We start from the raw sequence: 15,705 nt of genomic DNA on the forward strand, positions 1-15,705 counted from the left end.
TCCAAGCATCTAGGATTAATATTCCATCAGAGCATGAACACTTATTTTTTTTGGATTCTCTCCCTCCCCTCTCCTTCTCCCTCCCCTCTCCTTCTCCCTCCCCCCACTGGAATATTCCATCTGCTCAAGTACCCAAAGAAAGTAAGACTGACACAGCCTGGGGCAGGGGCCAGGGAGGGACAAAGAGAAAAATCACCACAAAAGAAAAAAAAAAGGTGCAAATTGGTTACCTCAGTCCTCCTTTTTCCACCCTGGGCTCCTGGGTTAGACAGGTATGCAGCAAAAATATAGTGGGTAAGGAGGAAAAACAAGCCCCCTTCTCTCCACGAAAGCAAAGCCTTGGCCTTGGCCTGTCCTCAGAGGGGCCTCCTGGGAAGGGAGGGAGGGAGTGGGCAGCAAGGTCAGTCTCCAGGGCTGAGGCAGGAAGCCCTGCTATCCCTCCCTGCTGCTGACAGCACCACTGCCGCCGCCACTGTCAAGACTTGTATGGGCCAGTCTGTGGTGCTCTCCTTTCTTCTCCCTCCCCTCCCCTCCCCTGGGCAAGCATTAGAGCTGGAAGCCCTCCATGGGGGCCTCAGGCTGTTGAAAGATGAACTGCTGCTGAGTCTCATCCACCCGAGGAGTTAGGCCTGTGTCCTCATCCTCCACGCCAAAGTAGTGCTCAATGAGATCAAAGGCCTTCTGGTATATTTCTTGGTTTTCATGGCTCTGGAGAAACTCAATCTTATCCAAGCCTGGGGGAGGGGATGAAGGAAAGAGAAGTGGAATGAATGTTCTCCATCTGAACAGAAACCACAGACGCTCAGGATTAAAGGGACCTCAGAGGACCAGTCACTGTGTGCCCAGGAAGGGCTTCCACGCCATGCTCCCCCCGCCCAATTCCTCATCCAAATGGTCACCCCTCTTCAGGAGAAGTCTGCTTGATTTCTGGAGAGTTGTTAAGAGTCAGGAAGTTCTCCTTGACTGGAGCCAAGTCTGTTTCTGACAGTACTACCCAGCACGCTGACATTCAGGGACAGGCAGGACTAAAATCTCATCTACATGATGAAACTTAGATACCCACTTTATAGATCTTCATAAGACAGTCTACAGTCTGCATAACAGTGGCATTTTCTAAAAGGGCTTCTAACATGCGACCCAGAAATAGACAATTCTCCAGATCAGGAACGACCAGGGCAAATGGCAGGTGGCATTTGTCAAGCGTCCCCCAAGGGGCATATGGGACTTTGGGGACATGCTGCCTCCAGCTTACAAGGGCCTGCTATCCTTTTATCCTTCAAGGGTAAGAACTGTCTTACATAAAGTCTTCCTAGATTAAGGGATTGGGCCCCCCCAGGCATAAAATATTTATTTTCTCACATTCCCTCAAAGTGTACCTACACTGATATATTGTCATTAAAAAAATTCATGCAGCATGTTTTCCTTTACATATTAATTGCTTTAGAAGGCAGAAGCCATATCTCTGAGATTGGCAACTGTTGCTACAACTTCACAAATGGTTCTTCCTGGGCCTTTTTAAATGAGCTCTGCCCACCCTGAAAAGGACCACACTTAGAATTCCCAAAGACTTTCTGAGAAGGGACAAAGTCAAAAGAGAGAACAGAATAAATGGGGGACAGGATAGGATGGAGGGAAATATAGTTAGTCTTTCACAACATGATGATTATGGAAGTATTTTGCATGTCTACACATCTATAACCTATATTGAATTGTTTGCCTTCTCAATGGGGGTGGATGGGGAGGGAGGAAGGGAGAGAATATGGAACTCAAAAGTTTTAAAAACAAATGTTAAAAATTGTTTTTACATGCAACTGGGAAATAGGCATATAAGCAATGGGGTATAGAAATCTATCTTGCCCTACAAAAAAATAGAGGGGAAGGGGATAAGAGAAGGGGGATGGTGGTGTGTGTGACAGAAAGGAGGGCAGGTTGAAGGAAGGGGTAAACGGAATGCACCATGTCTTGGGGTGGGAGGGGAGAGATGGGGAGAAAATTTGGAACTCAAAATCTTATGGAAGTGAATGTTGAAAACGAAAAATAAATTAATAAAGAAAAAATTAGAAAACAGAATTGCCTAAGACCCAAATAGCATGTGTTATATGGATGAGTTCTGACAAAGAAAATTCCCTGAGAGGCTGGAAAAGTCACCCTAGCCTTATCCACAGAAGTAATGGAAATTTGGAGGACTATTAGGACAGAAGCAATGGCATACCACTGGAGAGAATGCTGAACTAGGAGTTCAACCTGGGCTCTAGTCATGGCTCTAAAACTTATTAGTCAGGTGACCCCAGGCAAGTCACTTTACTATCTGAGCCTTGTTAACTGCTGTTACAGATCAAAACTACTCAGCTCACAAGGCTGGAATGAGGAAAATATTTTGTAAATATGACAGAACTCTGGGAAGCAAGCTATCACTATCATGACTTACTAGCTAGGCAACACTGCCTCTATTTCAGCCTGTTTCTTCTTTTGTAAGAAAACAAAAACATACCACAGTTATAAGCAAACAAATGAAAATACTAAATACAAATTCCCTTAAGAGTATTATTAAAAGAGGGGGAATGGTTCTAACTTCAAAGGGTTAGAGATACCACCTACCGTAAGCTTCTTCAATGAGGCCACAGTAGGGGTTGGCCCCTGTGCCCGTCCGCTTAGCCTCTTGCTCACCCAACCGCAGGATGTTTTCCAGGCCATTGAGGGCGACCTGTACGATCTTAGAGTCCATCACAGTCAGCAAGTCGCACAGAGGTTTGATGCAACCCAATGTAACCAGATACCTGGGAGCCAAGGGGAAGGCAAGTGCCACAGGTTAACATGCACCAACATACTGACAGTTTTTGGCTTATAGGCCTCATGAGCCCCCTAAAATTCTTACTGTGGAGGGTTAGATTCCCGTCCCATCATGGGAAAGTGGTACCAATTCTCAATTATCTGCAAGGAAACTCAGTCACTATTTTAGGTATCGATGATCTGCACCCCACTGAGTCCCACCCCAATTCTCCCCAGCAGCTTTCTGCACTCCTTCTTTGACTACTTCACAAGGTGTATTTTAAGAATACAAAAGGGCATTTACTTCTGTCAAAGATAGGCATACTGCATAGCTTCAGCTTATTGGATATTATCTAAGCTAAATATAAAGTATATTTTCCATACATTATTGTGAAACTGACCATATTTGACTATCCAAAAGATGAAAAATATTTAACATATGTGGCAAATATATGTCCCTGGGAAAGCACAGTGTCTAATCTTTTCTTAGTGGAACGTTCCACCATTTCTATTGGGAGACTCATTCCAGGATTCCAATGAAAATCCAGCTTGCCTTCCTTCCTACCCTTGTTTAAGGTAGAACGGAGGAGGGGCTTCTCAGGCAATGGCAACTTGGAGTTGTGTGTTCATGTGATGTCAAATGGCTGTACTGGGGGATGCAGGAGGGCAAGAGAAGGGGGTGGTTGGCAAATGTCACAGAAAAGGAAATGTCAAGTACCTGATCTGCTCAGGAGTTCCCCCTGATGTGGCGTTGGTGATGGCCCAGGCAGCCTCTTTTCTTGTTCGGAACTCAGCTTTCTGCAGGATCTCGATCAATACAGGAAAGATATTTGCATCTATGACAGCCTGGAGCAGGGAGAAGAAAGTGGAGCATGTAGAGGTAGCTAAGGACTTCCATGGTCATGGGAACAAATCACAGAGCGGATCCTGCCAATCAGAAGATCTACCTCCCTGGGGATTTTCAACAACAGAACCTAGAACTACAGACTCTTACACAGATAAGGAGGGTGAATAGGAGACTACCTGGTTTAATTCTTCTGGCCCACTGGGCTCAACCCTGACCTCACTTCTAAGAGTAAAGATGAAATCCTGCCCTTTGGAAGTGAACACCCTAAGGCTCTTCTTCTTGGACTTCCCACAGAACCAAGATTTCTAAGGCGCTTGACGTTCTCTAGTCTCAGATACTTGAACAACAATCCTTTTCTTCTCTACCTGTATCTGGGCCCTGTTTCCAGCTGTGATGTTTGAAATTGTCCAGCAAGCCTCTTTCCGTATTGACTCCTTGGGGCTACTCAGTAAGTGGAGGAGGCAAGGGAGGGCTGCACAGTTGAGAATCACCTGAAGAAGAAGAGTGCAGTTAGTGCTGGCAATGTGCATGTGTCATTCCAACAGTCACAAAGAAATCCCTGGCTCAGCACTATTGTCATCTGCCAGGCCTTGCCTTGCCTTTGTAAAGTCTACTTCCTAGGGGTGGCCTGAGAAAGATGGGCCGTAGGCTTTTACTCCTTACCTGGGTCTGGATGTCATCACCAGTGACAATGTTGCCCACTGCTCGAAGGGCGGGGGAGGCCACTTTGTAATCATTGTGCCTGCAGAGAAAGGGCAAGTCCCAGAGAGACTAGGTTAGTCTAGGACAAATGCCTAAAGCACAGCTTAGTTGTCTTTTAAGAGGTAGTAGGAGAAAACAACAACTAGAGAATGTCAACTAGAGAAAAAAAGACTTTATCAATCACCTACTCACCTTATTTTAGAGATGAGGAAACTGAGACCTACAAAGGTTAAATTACTTGATCAACACGGCAGAGGTAATGCACTGGGATTGGAATCCTGGTCCTGACTCCAAATCTAATGAACTTTCCACTAAATCAAATTAACTTCATAGGTCAACTAGATCACTTTGCAGCTGACAACAAATCCCATCTACAACATTCCTGTGAGGCCACAGGCTGTTCTATCCCCAGTAACAGGGACCTCACTACCCTGTCCAGGAAGGAAAGCTCCCTTCTGGATAGTTCTGAGCTCAAACTGAAAGGAAATCTGTCTTGTCTGCAATTTTAGCCTTCGTTTGAGCCATTTAATAATACAAAATAGGCAACACTTACACAGTTCTTTAAAGCTGGCTAAGTGCTTTCTAGGGACTATCTCATTTACTTTTTTTTTTTGCTTTCCTCAGAAGCTTAAAGATACTGATCAAATTCCCCCTAAGTTTTCTCCCACTTTTCAGGTGGGCAACCATGATGTCCTGCAAGGTTCCTTGTTCTCACTTACATGGATCCAATGAGTTGCCAAATCTTGCCAATTTTACCTCCACCACTTTCCTCGGATTTATCCGTCATCATCTCCCTCCTAAGCTATTTCAGGTCTCCTACATGATTTCCAAGCCTCAAGTCTCTCCCCTCCCTCTCCCATTCATCCTCTATGATGCTTCCAAAGTGATTTTCCTGAAGTTTGGGTCTAACCATGTCGCTCCAATCCCCAAGGCTCTAGCTGCCTCTAGAATAAAATACAAATGCCTATTTGGCTTTAAATTTAAAGCCTACCCAATCCTGGGGCCGATTACAGATGTACATTTCTATTATACTGCATTGTATTATATTATTATATATAGCCTTAATGCTGCTATCAAAGCTTAAAACTGCCCCAAGCCTTTGGGAACATCCTGCATTTTATTTCTTTTCCTCCCTTTTTAACTTAACAGGCTTTCTTGGCTGATTCTCACACTCCATCTCCGGGACTTTTCTTTCCCTTTTTCTGGTAAATTAAGTTTTTATGGTTTCTTTTGTTTCTTATATCATCATAGTTAACCCAAGTATTCTTCCCCATATCTCATAAAAAATAGTTTTTAGAGAAGAAAAAAAATCAGCACAACTGATTTAAAAGTCTTCAAACCCATGCAATGTATGACATAGCAGGGCCTCCCACCTCCACAAAGGGGCAAGCTGAGGGTATCTTCTCATAGCTCTTGTGCCTTTTCAGGTCTTCATGCCCCATTCTCCTTCTACAATCTCAGCTCAAGGCTACCCCTAGGAAGTAGACTTTACAGTGTCAGACCCTGACAAGAAGTACGGCCTGATGGCAACTGTGAGTGTCCTCCCTCCTTTGATTCCCTAAAATGCCTGGCATTTATTCTGTTACGGTAAACTTGAGAGCAAGGACTGATTCATTTCTGTCTTGGCATTCCCAGCACTCTGCACAGGACCTTGTACATTGTAGGAACTTAAAAAATTCTCTTCTCAGGCTAAATACTCTGCTCCTCCAGTAATACCATCAATGATAACTACTAGCAGCATAACAGGACACATGTTATTACCCCCATTTAACAGATGGCAAAATTTAGACTCAGAGAGTTTCAGTAATTTGCCCAAGGTCAAATAGTTTGAAAGCAAGAATGCCAGGACTAGGGCTCAGTCTGCTGACTCCAAGATCAGTATTCTGATTCTTTCCACTAAAGAAACTAGTTAGAGGATTTTCCAGAGTCATGCAGACAGGAAATTCCATCCATTCATAACCAATCTGAAGCTACAAGTAGTTTGGGGTAAGCACCCCTGCATGCCACGCCCCGATTGAGGGGAGCATAATGAATGACTTCTCTTTGCTGGGAGTTAGGTTGGCTATCCAGCACTCACATTAAGAGCTCCACCAGTCTCCGACAGACCCCAGAGTCTATGACGGCTTGAATCTTCTCATTAGGACCATCTGACAGATAGGAGAGGGCCCAGCATGCATCTGCCAGCAAGTCTGAGTCACTGCTGAACAGCAGACGGGACAGCACAGGCAAACAGGGAGACACCTGCAAAGGCACAGGAAGAGCAGCTCAGATTGGGGGGTGAAGCAAGGGTGGCCTGAGGTCACAAGGCACTTCTGGCAAGCATCTGTTTTGCCTTCTGACCAGAGCTCTAGCCCCCAACCCATCTCTCAGGAACACAGACTGAACCCCTGATGGGCCCTTCATGGCTTATCACATGCTTCCTGTGCAGCCTTGTAACTGACAGGATTCTTCTCCCCATTTTACAGATGAGAAAATGGAGTCTGGTTCAGGGAAATGAGGTGACCTGCCCAGAGTTACAGAGCTAATTGCTCACAGAATCAGGGTTTTCAACAACTCATTTTGACTAACATTAGTGTTCTTTTTACCACTATCTTACCATGCCAAGACCTTTTCTGGGGATTACAACTTTCTGGGAACTTTCTAATGAACAATGCTGGCTACATAATACAGTAGCCAAGGAAATCTCCTTCTCTGGATCCCTACTCCACAGAAAACTGATAGCACTCTGGCTCTGCACAGGGGGTCAGAGGGCGAGCAGACGCACAATGAGCTCACCTTCTCAAACTCAGGGGATGGATTCTTTCCTCGGCACAGGTTTGACAGGGCCCAGACAGCATTCCGAGTCATCGTCACACGTGTGGATTTGGTGAGGAGTCTGAGGGAAATGCAGCATAGGAAGTCTGGGTGCAAAGCCTGGAGGAGACTCTCTGGGGATTTTCTCCTACAAACTCAGCATGACTGAGACTCTTAAGTGGGACAGGAAGTTGAGCTGAGTGGCACTGCCACCTTACACTTGACAATGGAGACTACAGAAGCTTGATCTTCAGAGATCTTGGGGGTAATAGTCCCACATTCTCACTTTAGGAGGTAGTTCAGATGTGGCCAGTCATTCACTGTTTGCCTACTACGCACAAGGAATTGTATGCTGCTAACTTTGGAAAGCAGTTATTTCACAGGTGCTAGAAGTCTGATCACAGGACACAAAAGGGACCCCAAGAGATCAGCCAGTCCAAACCTTTCATAGGAAGGTGATGTGGCCTGCCCAGGGTCACTGAGGCAGTAAACCTTACAGATGGGATCTGAACCCAGGTCCTCTGACTCCAGAAATCATGTTCTTTCTCCAAATCATAGCTTCTTCATGCTAATTTAGCAGAGGGTCTCATGAATTGGTATGGCCAAAAAATGTTTCCTGGTGGCCAACCTTCTAATGATAAGCCTCTCTGTTCTTTGCTATGCCAGTTCTTAGACGGCAAATATAATTAGTCCCTGGGCCTGTTTTCAAGGTCTTTTCAGCTGAGTGGAACAGTTCATTACACAGAGCATTTTGGTCCTAGAGCACATGCACAAAATGATAGTTTTGGAAACCACATGAAAGAAAGGGCCCTCTGAGACACGCCAGAACCTCTTGCCTACCTACATTCAGAATTTTATCAGGTAAAGAGATGTGATTAAGAAACAGCAACACTCATGGATGCATGAAGAACATCAACATCATCCACCTGTTTAATCTAAACGCATACTAATGCTGTGACTTGAGATGAGGTCCTTGTTTTTCCCTACCACACCATGCAGCCTCTTAGAAATCCCACATTCAGAAGCCTTTGTCTGCATGGTGTTCTCTTCTATTCTATAATCCAGAGGTCACCCAGCTGCCCATATTCAACAAGTTCAGGGATGCCCTGCCGTTACTCACATCAACAACGGTGGGAGGATGGCACAGTTCAGGACATAATCTCTGCACACAGAGCTGTCACCTGCTATGTTTCCCAGGGCCCAGACTGCCTGAAAGGAATAAAATGGGATTCTTAACAATATAGCCTATCTGGCTACAAAGAATGTTTGGGTCATCTGGTTCGTTCTGGATTCATTTTACAGCAGAGGACAAGAACTCACTAACCCAGAAGGGTGAATAATTTGCTCTAGGGTACATCGGCATTAAACAGAGCTAGGATTCAAACCCAGTTGATTCTCTCATGGCATGACAGCGTCCATGAAAACAGGCATTTAAGCACAGTTCACAGGACCATAGTAACTTCCCTAGGCTTAGCTCTCAGGCCCAGTCACTTCCCCCACAACTTTCTCTAAACCTCAGTAACTCCAAAGACAGTCCAACTCAGAGCTTCCTGGAACAAAGGGGAGATCAGCCTGGTAGCAGCATCTTTAGTGTCCCTTGAACAAGACCTATGCAATTAGGAGTGACCAAATGTCTGGTCACAGCCTCAGTCAGAAACTAGGAGAGGGAGACTGTCTCGTCACTGGGCTCTGCCCTGCCACTCACCCCCAACCAATTCATTACCTGTTCTTGTACATCCTCAAAGTCAGAGTTTAGTAATTCTATGAAGATAGGGACAGCTCCAGCTTCAATGACAATTTTGGTCTGTTGTGAGGTTCCTGAGGCAATGTTGGTCAGGGCCCAGGCAGCTTCAAACTGAAAGAGGTAGGTGTGGTGGGAAATGGATTATTGGTGTCTGTTTTGGGGAGACTGGAACTGCAAAGTGTGGGACAGGGTGTGCCCATTAAATGTATCCCATGGTTCAGGAGGATCCCTCCCCCCTTATGTGGAACAGAACCCAGAGGTTGGTGATCAAGAACTGACAGAAACTGTCTGCTTCCTCCAAAGGAGCCCCAAGCCAGACATGCAGTAGGACCCTCCCTAGAGGTCAGGCTGGGGAATCACAGAATGTTAGCGCTGAAAGGGACCTTAGAGATCATTCAGCCCAACCTCCTCATTTTACAGGACTCGAACCCAGGTCTCCTGACTCCCAGTCCGGTGTTCTTTCCATGACACCACGCTGCCTCCCACTCGAGGCTGCCTGGTTTCAGGTGGTCTTGAGGGCGAGGGGGCAGATCCCATTTCTTGCCAGCTGCCTGAGGGGTGTGGGGGAAAGCCCTGTCACACCCTCTCGCTCCCCCCTGCCCCCATCCACAGCATAACACAGCACTTGAGGCAGGAAGCAACCTGCTGGGTCTCTATACCCAACACCTCCCCTATAGTCACCTGTAATGTGCAATTCTCGCTCCTCTTCAGGAATTCCACAAACCTGTCCACTACTCCAGGGGTATTAATCACCTCATCTATGGGAGGATTTGGCTCTGTGAGGAAAGGCCAAGAATTAAGAGAGGTCTAGGTACACCCACTCCCTGCCTCGCACCTCCATTCCATAATGGAGGATAATGGCAACACTTCAGGTGTCCTTTTCTTAAGCAATATACATATGTGAACCTAAAACAAAATTTCGAGTCTCTTTGTAGGTAAAATGTCTGGGCTATATATAGTCAGTCACCTCTAAGCAATTTTATGTGGGTAGGTCACCAAAAAAGTTCTAATGTGGGTAAAGTGAGGGGGAAGGCGGCTAAACTGAGTAAGGAATATCAAAGACTCACAAGCACATGTTGTACAGTGCATGAACAAATCCCTCTCTCCCTCTCATCTGTGAATGCCTTAGTTTCCTCATCTGTACCATGGGGAATATTACTTGGCTACCTCTACCTTTATAGGGAATGCCAAAGAAATGCTAACTGTCGTTATTCAAAAAGCAAGTGGTCCTGAAAGATAAGCATTCTTTTCTTTGTGACTAATCTGCTCTCAAGGCTCAGAAAAACTTCTGGAACCAGCAGAACTTACTGGAATATAACAGGCCTAGAAAGAAATCTTGGAGGAAGACGGAATTTCACAGGGTGCTAAAGCTCAAAGCTGGAGAGGGGCTTCAGAAGATGTCCAGCACAAATCAGATCTGTGTGAGGATACCCTCTAAAAACCTTCCGATTAGTGGGCATTCAGCCTTTGGCTAAAGGTGAGGACCTCCTGAGGCAGGTGAAGGGAAACTCTAATGACCACTGAGCTGAGATCTACCTGCTGGAGCCATCCCCTCATTTCTTGTATTCTTGTATGGGGCCAAGAATCAGTTTGAGTCCTCTGCCCCTTCCAGAATCTGAGGGGTTTATAGATGGTCACCTGGCTTCTCTTTTCCATGCTAATATCTCTAATTCCTTAAAGAGAGAAATGTGCTGCCAACTGCCAAATACACTGCTCCCGAGTTGAAGAGAGTCTTACCCTTTGAGAGTAGCTTGCGGAATTTCTGTGTGGTTGCTAACTGCAGGTCAGAGTCTTCAGAAAAGAGCATCTCCACCATCTCTCTTGTGATCACTCTATCCTAAAAGGAAAGGATAGAGCTGGGACTTGATGAGTAACCAGAAAATCCAGTTTCCAAGTCCCAAGAGCCCCCTTGGGCTCATTCCCAGAGCACCTACTATGGAAAGGCTCTTAGAAGTAGTATGAAAATGCAAATAAAAATACTGCTATAGGATGCAATGTTAGAAGTGATATTTGAAATCATTTAGTCCAACTCTCTCATTATAAAGAACAGAAAATTGGGCCTTTGCCAATGTCAAACCAGCTCTAAGTAGCAGAACAAACCCTAGGCCCTTCACACCAAACCTAATACTCTGTCTCCTATAACTCCTCCCTTCATGTTCACTGCATAGAGAAATTCACAGGAGATAAAGATCACTCAACAAAGAAAATTCCTCTGCGTTCTAGCTCATCTACTTCTGCCACATAAATTAATGAGGAAAAAAATCTGGGAAGCTCAAAACTCTGTTCTTACTCCTGAGGATTCTGGGATAGAAAACAATTATCACTACTTTTCAAATGACTTCCCTTGGTACTGGGTCTATAAGGACTGTTAGGATGGCATCTGGTCTAACATGGTGCTTTTTTAAAGACAATGGTGACATCAAAAAAGAATCTCTCCCATTGTAATTATGGGTATTAACAGGAACTGATATGACATGCCCAATCTTAGAAAACCCCTAATATTGTACATACAGGTCTTACCCCAGTGGTGGAACTGACATAGGAGTCCATGAGTAGTGTGTCAAACATGGAGGCATCTTCACTGATTAGTTCTACATTTCTTCTTTTAAAAAGCTGGAAGTATAAGTTAAAAGAGTCAACGGTAAGCATATCTGCTTGTTAGCAGACTCATACATAACATCCAAACCCAGGCCAGGCCAGGCCTTCCCCTTTTGACATCTGTTTATATCTAGTCAATGACAGACAGCTTGTCTGGAAGATGAATCAATTTGGACAGAATTGATAAGTGCAGAAGCATATAACTTAATCGGCTCCAAACTCATACATACCAAGAACCATAAAGAACCTCATTTGGTAGGGCAACCCTAAGATGTTGAAAGGACCCAACTGAAATCAGAATCGCCAGCTCTGCCTACAGCATCAGAAAGAGTGGATCTGGGAGTTCCTAGCAGGTGGTTTAGAGTTTAAATGTCATTTTGTTTTCATCTTATGAATATCTGTAGGGAAGAAACTGACAACAACAGGAGAGAGGGCCATAAACTGGTATTTCAGAGGGATACAGGATATGTAAGACATGGCCATAGTCCTTGAGTTTACAGACTACTTGAGGAGGCGAATACATGAAAATAATGTGGGTACTATGTTTTTGATATAAGTTCTAGATGAGTTCTGAGGACAAAGATATTACTTGGAGCCATGATGGTTAAGTAAAGTTTCATTAAGAGGTAGGACTAGTGCTGAACTTGAGCCAGGTGACAATTAGAGAGGCAGGGGAGAAGGTGCAAGTTGGGGGTGGGCATCAAAAAAAAAAAGAGAGGAAGGTGAGCACATGGCTTATTCAGAGGGGACAAGGAATGGTGGACTAATCTGGCAGATGCCTTTCTTCCTTTCATACACCAATAAGCTGCTTTGCAGACAGACGCAAATAAGCATGATTAGAGGTGGCCAACACAACAGTACTTGCCTCACTTCGCAATATCCCATAACCGATTCCCTTTAATACAAGACTGCAACAAATCTTTCCCTGTTTTTCCCACTTTTGCAGAAGTGGTTCCAGCCTTACCTGTTGCTCTCGTTTCTGCTTACGGAGCTGGATTCCCTCTTCCTCTCGCCGCCTTCTCATTTCTTCTGGGTTCAGTGCTTTGTTCTTATAGCTTTTCATTCGGTAATTGTCCTTCCCTGGGCTCGCCATGGTTTCTAGAAAAATGAAAGAATAGCAGCCACCACCTATAAGAGGAGATTTCTTCACCTGGCTCTCTCCATACCTCAAACTGGACCAGGTCTAGAAGATACCTCCAGCCTGCTCCCAGATGCTCCCACTGGGTATGAGTCTTGCTTTTTGACATTTGAAGAGAAACAATAACGGTAGTAAACTTATACAAAAACTCATACTTGGAGAATTTGTAAATCAAGGAGATAGGTAAAACCTTTTTCCTAAATCCAGAAATACTGACAATAGCTGACAATTACAGAATACTTTCAGGCTGAGCCAATACTAGTTTTTCTTGCCTTAATCTTTAAAATAACCCTGTGTGGTGGGACACTTCAGTATTTCAGTCTGCATGTCTCACATATAATAAATGGCAAGCCCTCAGATTCCAGCTTCAGTGTCTTCCCATTAAATTATGATGCTTTTCATAGAAAGGCATTGTATGTAAAAAAAAAAAAGTTTTTTATGTACTAGATGGCTAATAGAAACAATGTTTTGTTGACACTGGAGTCTACTTTCTCTGGTTCCTCTCCATGTCATGGGCTCTCTACACAACTAAAATATAGAGTTGGTGCTTTAAGCCAGAAAAAGGTGAGCTGAGCTTTTTATAGTTTTTCAGTTGCCATATATCAGCAGTTATTCCTCAAATCATAGAAGATCAGATCACATAACTGGAGTGAGAAGGTACCTTGGAAATATTAGGCCAATCTAGTCCCGAAAAAATGCCTACATTCAATCGTCATCTCTAACTTCTTAAGACCTCCAATGAGAAGTAGACCCACTGTCTTCTGAGGCAACTCATTCTATTTTAACAATACTGACTTTCCATACAAGCAGCTTACATTTGCCTCTTGGAAATACTGTCTAATTTTGCCCTCTGGGACCAAGCAATACAAGTCTGGTCTCTCTTTCACAGGACAGACTTTAAACTAGTCCTTGTATGGTATGAGCAAAGCCATTTGCCATCTTGGTTCATCCTCTGAAGTTCTCTGGTTTACCAACACCTAAAAGATAGCACTCACCTTTACTGAACATAGTACTGTAGATGTATTCTGACCAGAAATTTACCCTTCAATTATCACCTCTCTAGCCCTCTGCAACTCAAGGGAATTATGATCTCAATGTTGGAACTCCTTCTAAAGATGTGGATCACAATCCATCCATACAACTGTATACAACTCTTATTCACAACTTCCTGTAATTCTTTCACAGAATGCCCACCAAATGTACCAGAGGCCTAGGTTAACAATGGAATGCATCTATTGATTATGGACCTTCTTTGGTAGTTATACATTTTTCTGATAAACATTATTTCTCTTGGGCAAGTTTTCGTTGGTAACATGCTACAGCTTATTCATGCCCACTGTGTACCCTGGGTAGTAGGCCTTTGGGTAGCCTGTAACTTTTAATCCTAGAATGGGGTATTCCACAATTCACTAGAATGCAACACTGGAAAGATACTGTTATCAGAAAAGATGCCTTTGATTCAGGGGCAAATTCAGGGGAAGGAGGAAGTGTCACTAAAAGCACTGCAATTTCAGGCTGGTTTCCATCCTCTTTTTCAACATCTGTCCAAGACATATGTATTGATGAACTAATTCTTTTAGCTGGTTGTTTATCCAACCATATATCACATTCTGAGTAAGAATTATTCACCCACTTGGTTTTCCCGGTATGAATAGTTAGGCTGAACTCACCTCCAGATCTTTTACAGACAAACTGTCCAGCAATATCCACCCCACGTTATATTTATGCAGTTCAGTTTCTGAACTCAAACATAACACTTCACATCCCTTCCTATTGTATTTCATCTTCAATATGGTTAGCTCAAAGTCCGGGCCTGTTAAACCCCCTTTGGCTCCTGATTTTGTCATCTAATAGGTTAACATCCTTCTCAGTTTTCTGTAATTCCTATAACTAAGTATCCTATCTATATAGTTACCCAATATGATTAAAATGTTAAATAGAGGTACAAGACCAAGCATGAACTATTAATGACAGTTCTTTCGGTCCAACTGTTCAACTAATTTTAAATTCTCCTAACTATACTAATATCTAGCCCAGCATCCACAACACAAGCATGAGAGAATGCCAAATTTTTTCTAAGATCTAGATAACCTTGTCAAAAAAAATGAATAAAGTTAAGTCTGCCATGATCTGTGCTTGAAGAATTACTGGCACTTTTGTAAATGTTCACTAAACCATCCCTGGATGAATAGTTTAAGAGAATTTTGCCAATACCCAAAGTAGAACTGATTGGCCTTTATTATGCAAACTTCATTCTCTCCCCTTTGGAAAACCAACATTTGCACATCTCCAGGAATTCAGTACCTTCTCCATTCTCCATTATTGCTCCAAATCACCAACTGAATGATTCAGTGACCATATCCATCAGTTCTTTTAGCACTAAACAGTTAGGTGGCACAATGGACAGTGGTGAAAATCTGAGTTCAAATTCTGTCTTGGACACTTGCTAGCTATGTAACTGTGCAAGAAGTCACTCACCCTCTGTTTGCCCCAGGTTCCTCACCTATAAAACAGGGCTAATAAAAGCGCCCACAAGCCAGAGTTGTGAGGATCAAAGGAGACAAATCTGTAAAGCACTTAGCACAGTGCCTGGCACGCAGCAGGTGCTTAATAAATACTTGTTCCTTTCTCTTTCTCCTTCCCATTCTGAGTCACAGGTCTATATCCCAAACTGTCCACTAGAGATCCAAAACTGTCTACTAGACATTTTAAAATCGATGATCTATAATCATATCAAACTCAACCTGTCTAAAACAGAATTTATCTTCCCTTAAAACCTCACCTTTTTTCCAGACTCCCTTATTTCCTAGGGAAACCCTCATTCTTCCAGTTACTGATTCACAATGTGGGTGTCAAACTTGATCTCTTATCCTCATGTACTTCACATACCCAGGTGCCAATCTTACTGTTTCTTTCTCTACAACCTTTCTCATATCCATTCCCTTTACTTACACTACCACAACCCTCAGCACTTCTCATCTGAATGACTACTCCCTATGTTCTCCCTCCCCCCTCATTCCAATCTCTCCTCCATATAGCTGCCTAAAGAACAGCTATCACCATGTCATTTTCCTGTTCAATAAACTCTAGTGGGTCCTTATTACTTGTAGAATC

At 43.8% G+C, this 15,705-nt stretch overlaps 1 protein-coding gene across 3 annotated transcripts in view; it reads right to left on the minus strand.

The window, feature by feature from the left end:
- KPNA6 (karyopherin subunit alpha 6) overlaps positions 1-15,705 on the minus strand; it is a 49,955-nt gene continuing 34,250 nt past the window's right edge. For all 3 annotated transcript variants that reach the window (XM_072609857.1, XM_072609856.1, XM_072609855.1), the window contains exons 2-14: positions 12,418-12,551; positions 11,376-11,468; positions 10,593-10,692; positions 9,537-9,631; positions 8,835-8,966; positions 8,232-8,320; positions 7,094-7,193; positions 6,396-6,559; positions 4,280-4,358; positions 3,982-4,107; positions 3,488-3,615; positions 2,599-2,777; positions 1-734 (exon numbers count right to left, since the gene is read on the minus strand). In XM_072609857.1, coding sequence (XP_072465958.1) covers positions 547-734; positions 2,599-2,777; positions 3,488-3,615; positions 3,982-4,107; positions 4,280-4,358; positions 6,396-6,559; positions 7,094-7,193; positions 8,232-8,320; positions 8,835-8,966; positions 9,537-9,631; positions 10,593-10,692; positions 11,376-11,468; positions 12,418-12,551 — 1,607 coding nt within the window. In that variant the 3' untranslated portion in view covers positions 1-546. The remainder of the gene's footprint in view (positions 735-2,598; positions 2,778-3,487; positions 3,616-3,981; positions 4,108-4,279; positions 4,359-6,395; positions 6,560-7,093; positions 7,194-8,231; positions 8,321-8,834; positions 8,967-9,536; positions 9,632-10,592; positions 10,693-11,375; positions 11,469-12,417; positions 12,552-15,705) is intronic.

The sequence above is a fragment of the Notamacropus eugenii genome, chromosome 5, assembly GCF_028372415.1.
Source record: "Notamacropus eugenii isolate mMacEug1 chromosome 5, mMacEug1.pri_v2, whole genome shotgun sequence".
In the NCBI taxonomy this organism is placed as follows: Eukaryota; Metazoa; Chordata; class Mammalia; order Diprotodontia; family Macropodidae; genus Notamacropus; species Notamacropus eugenii.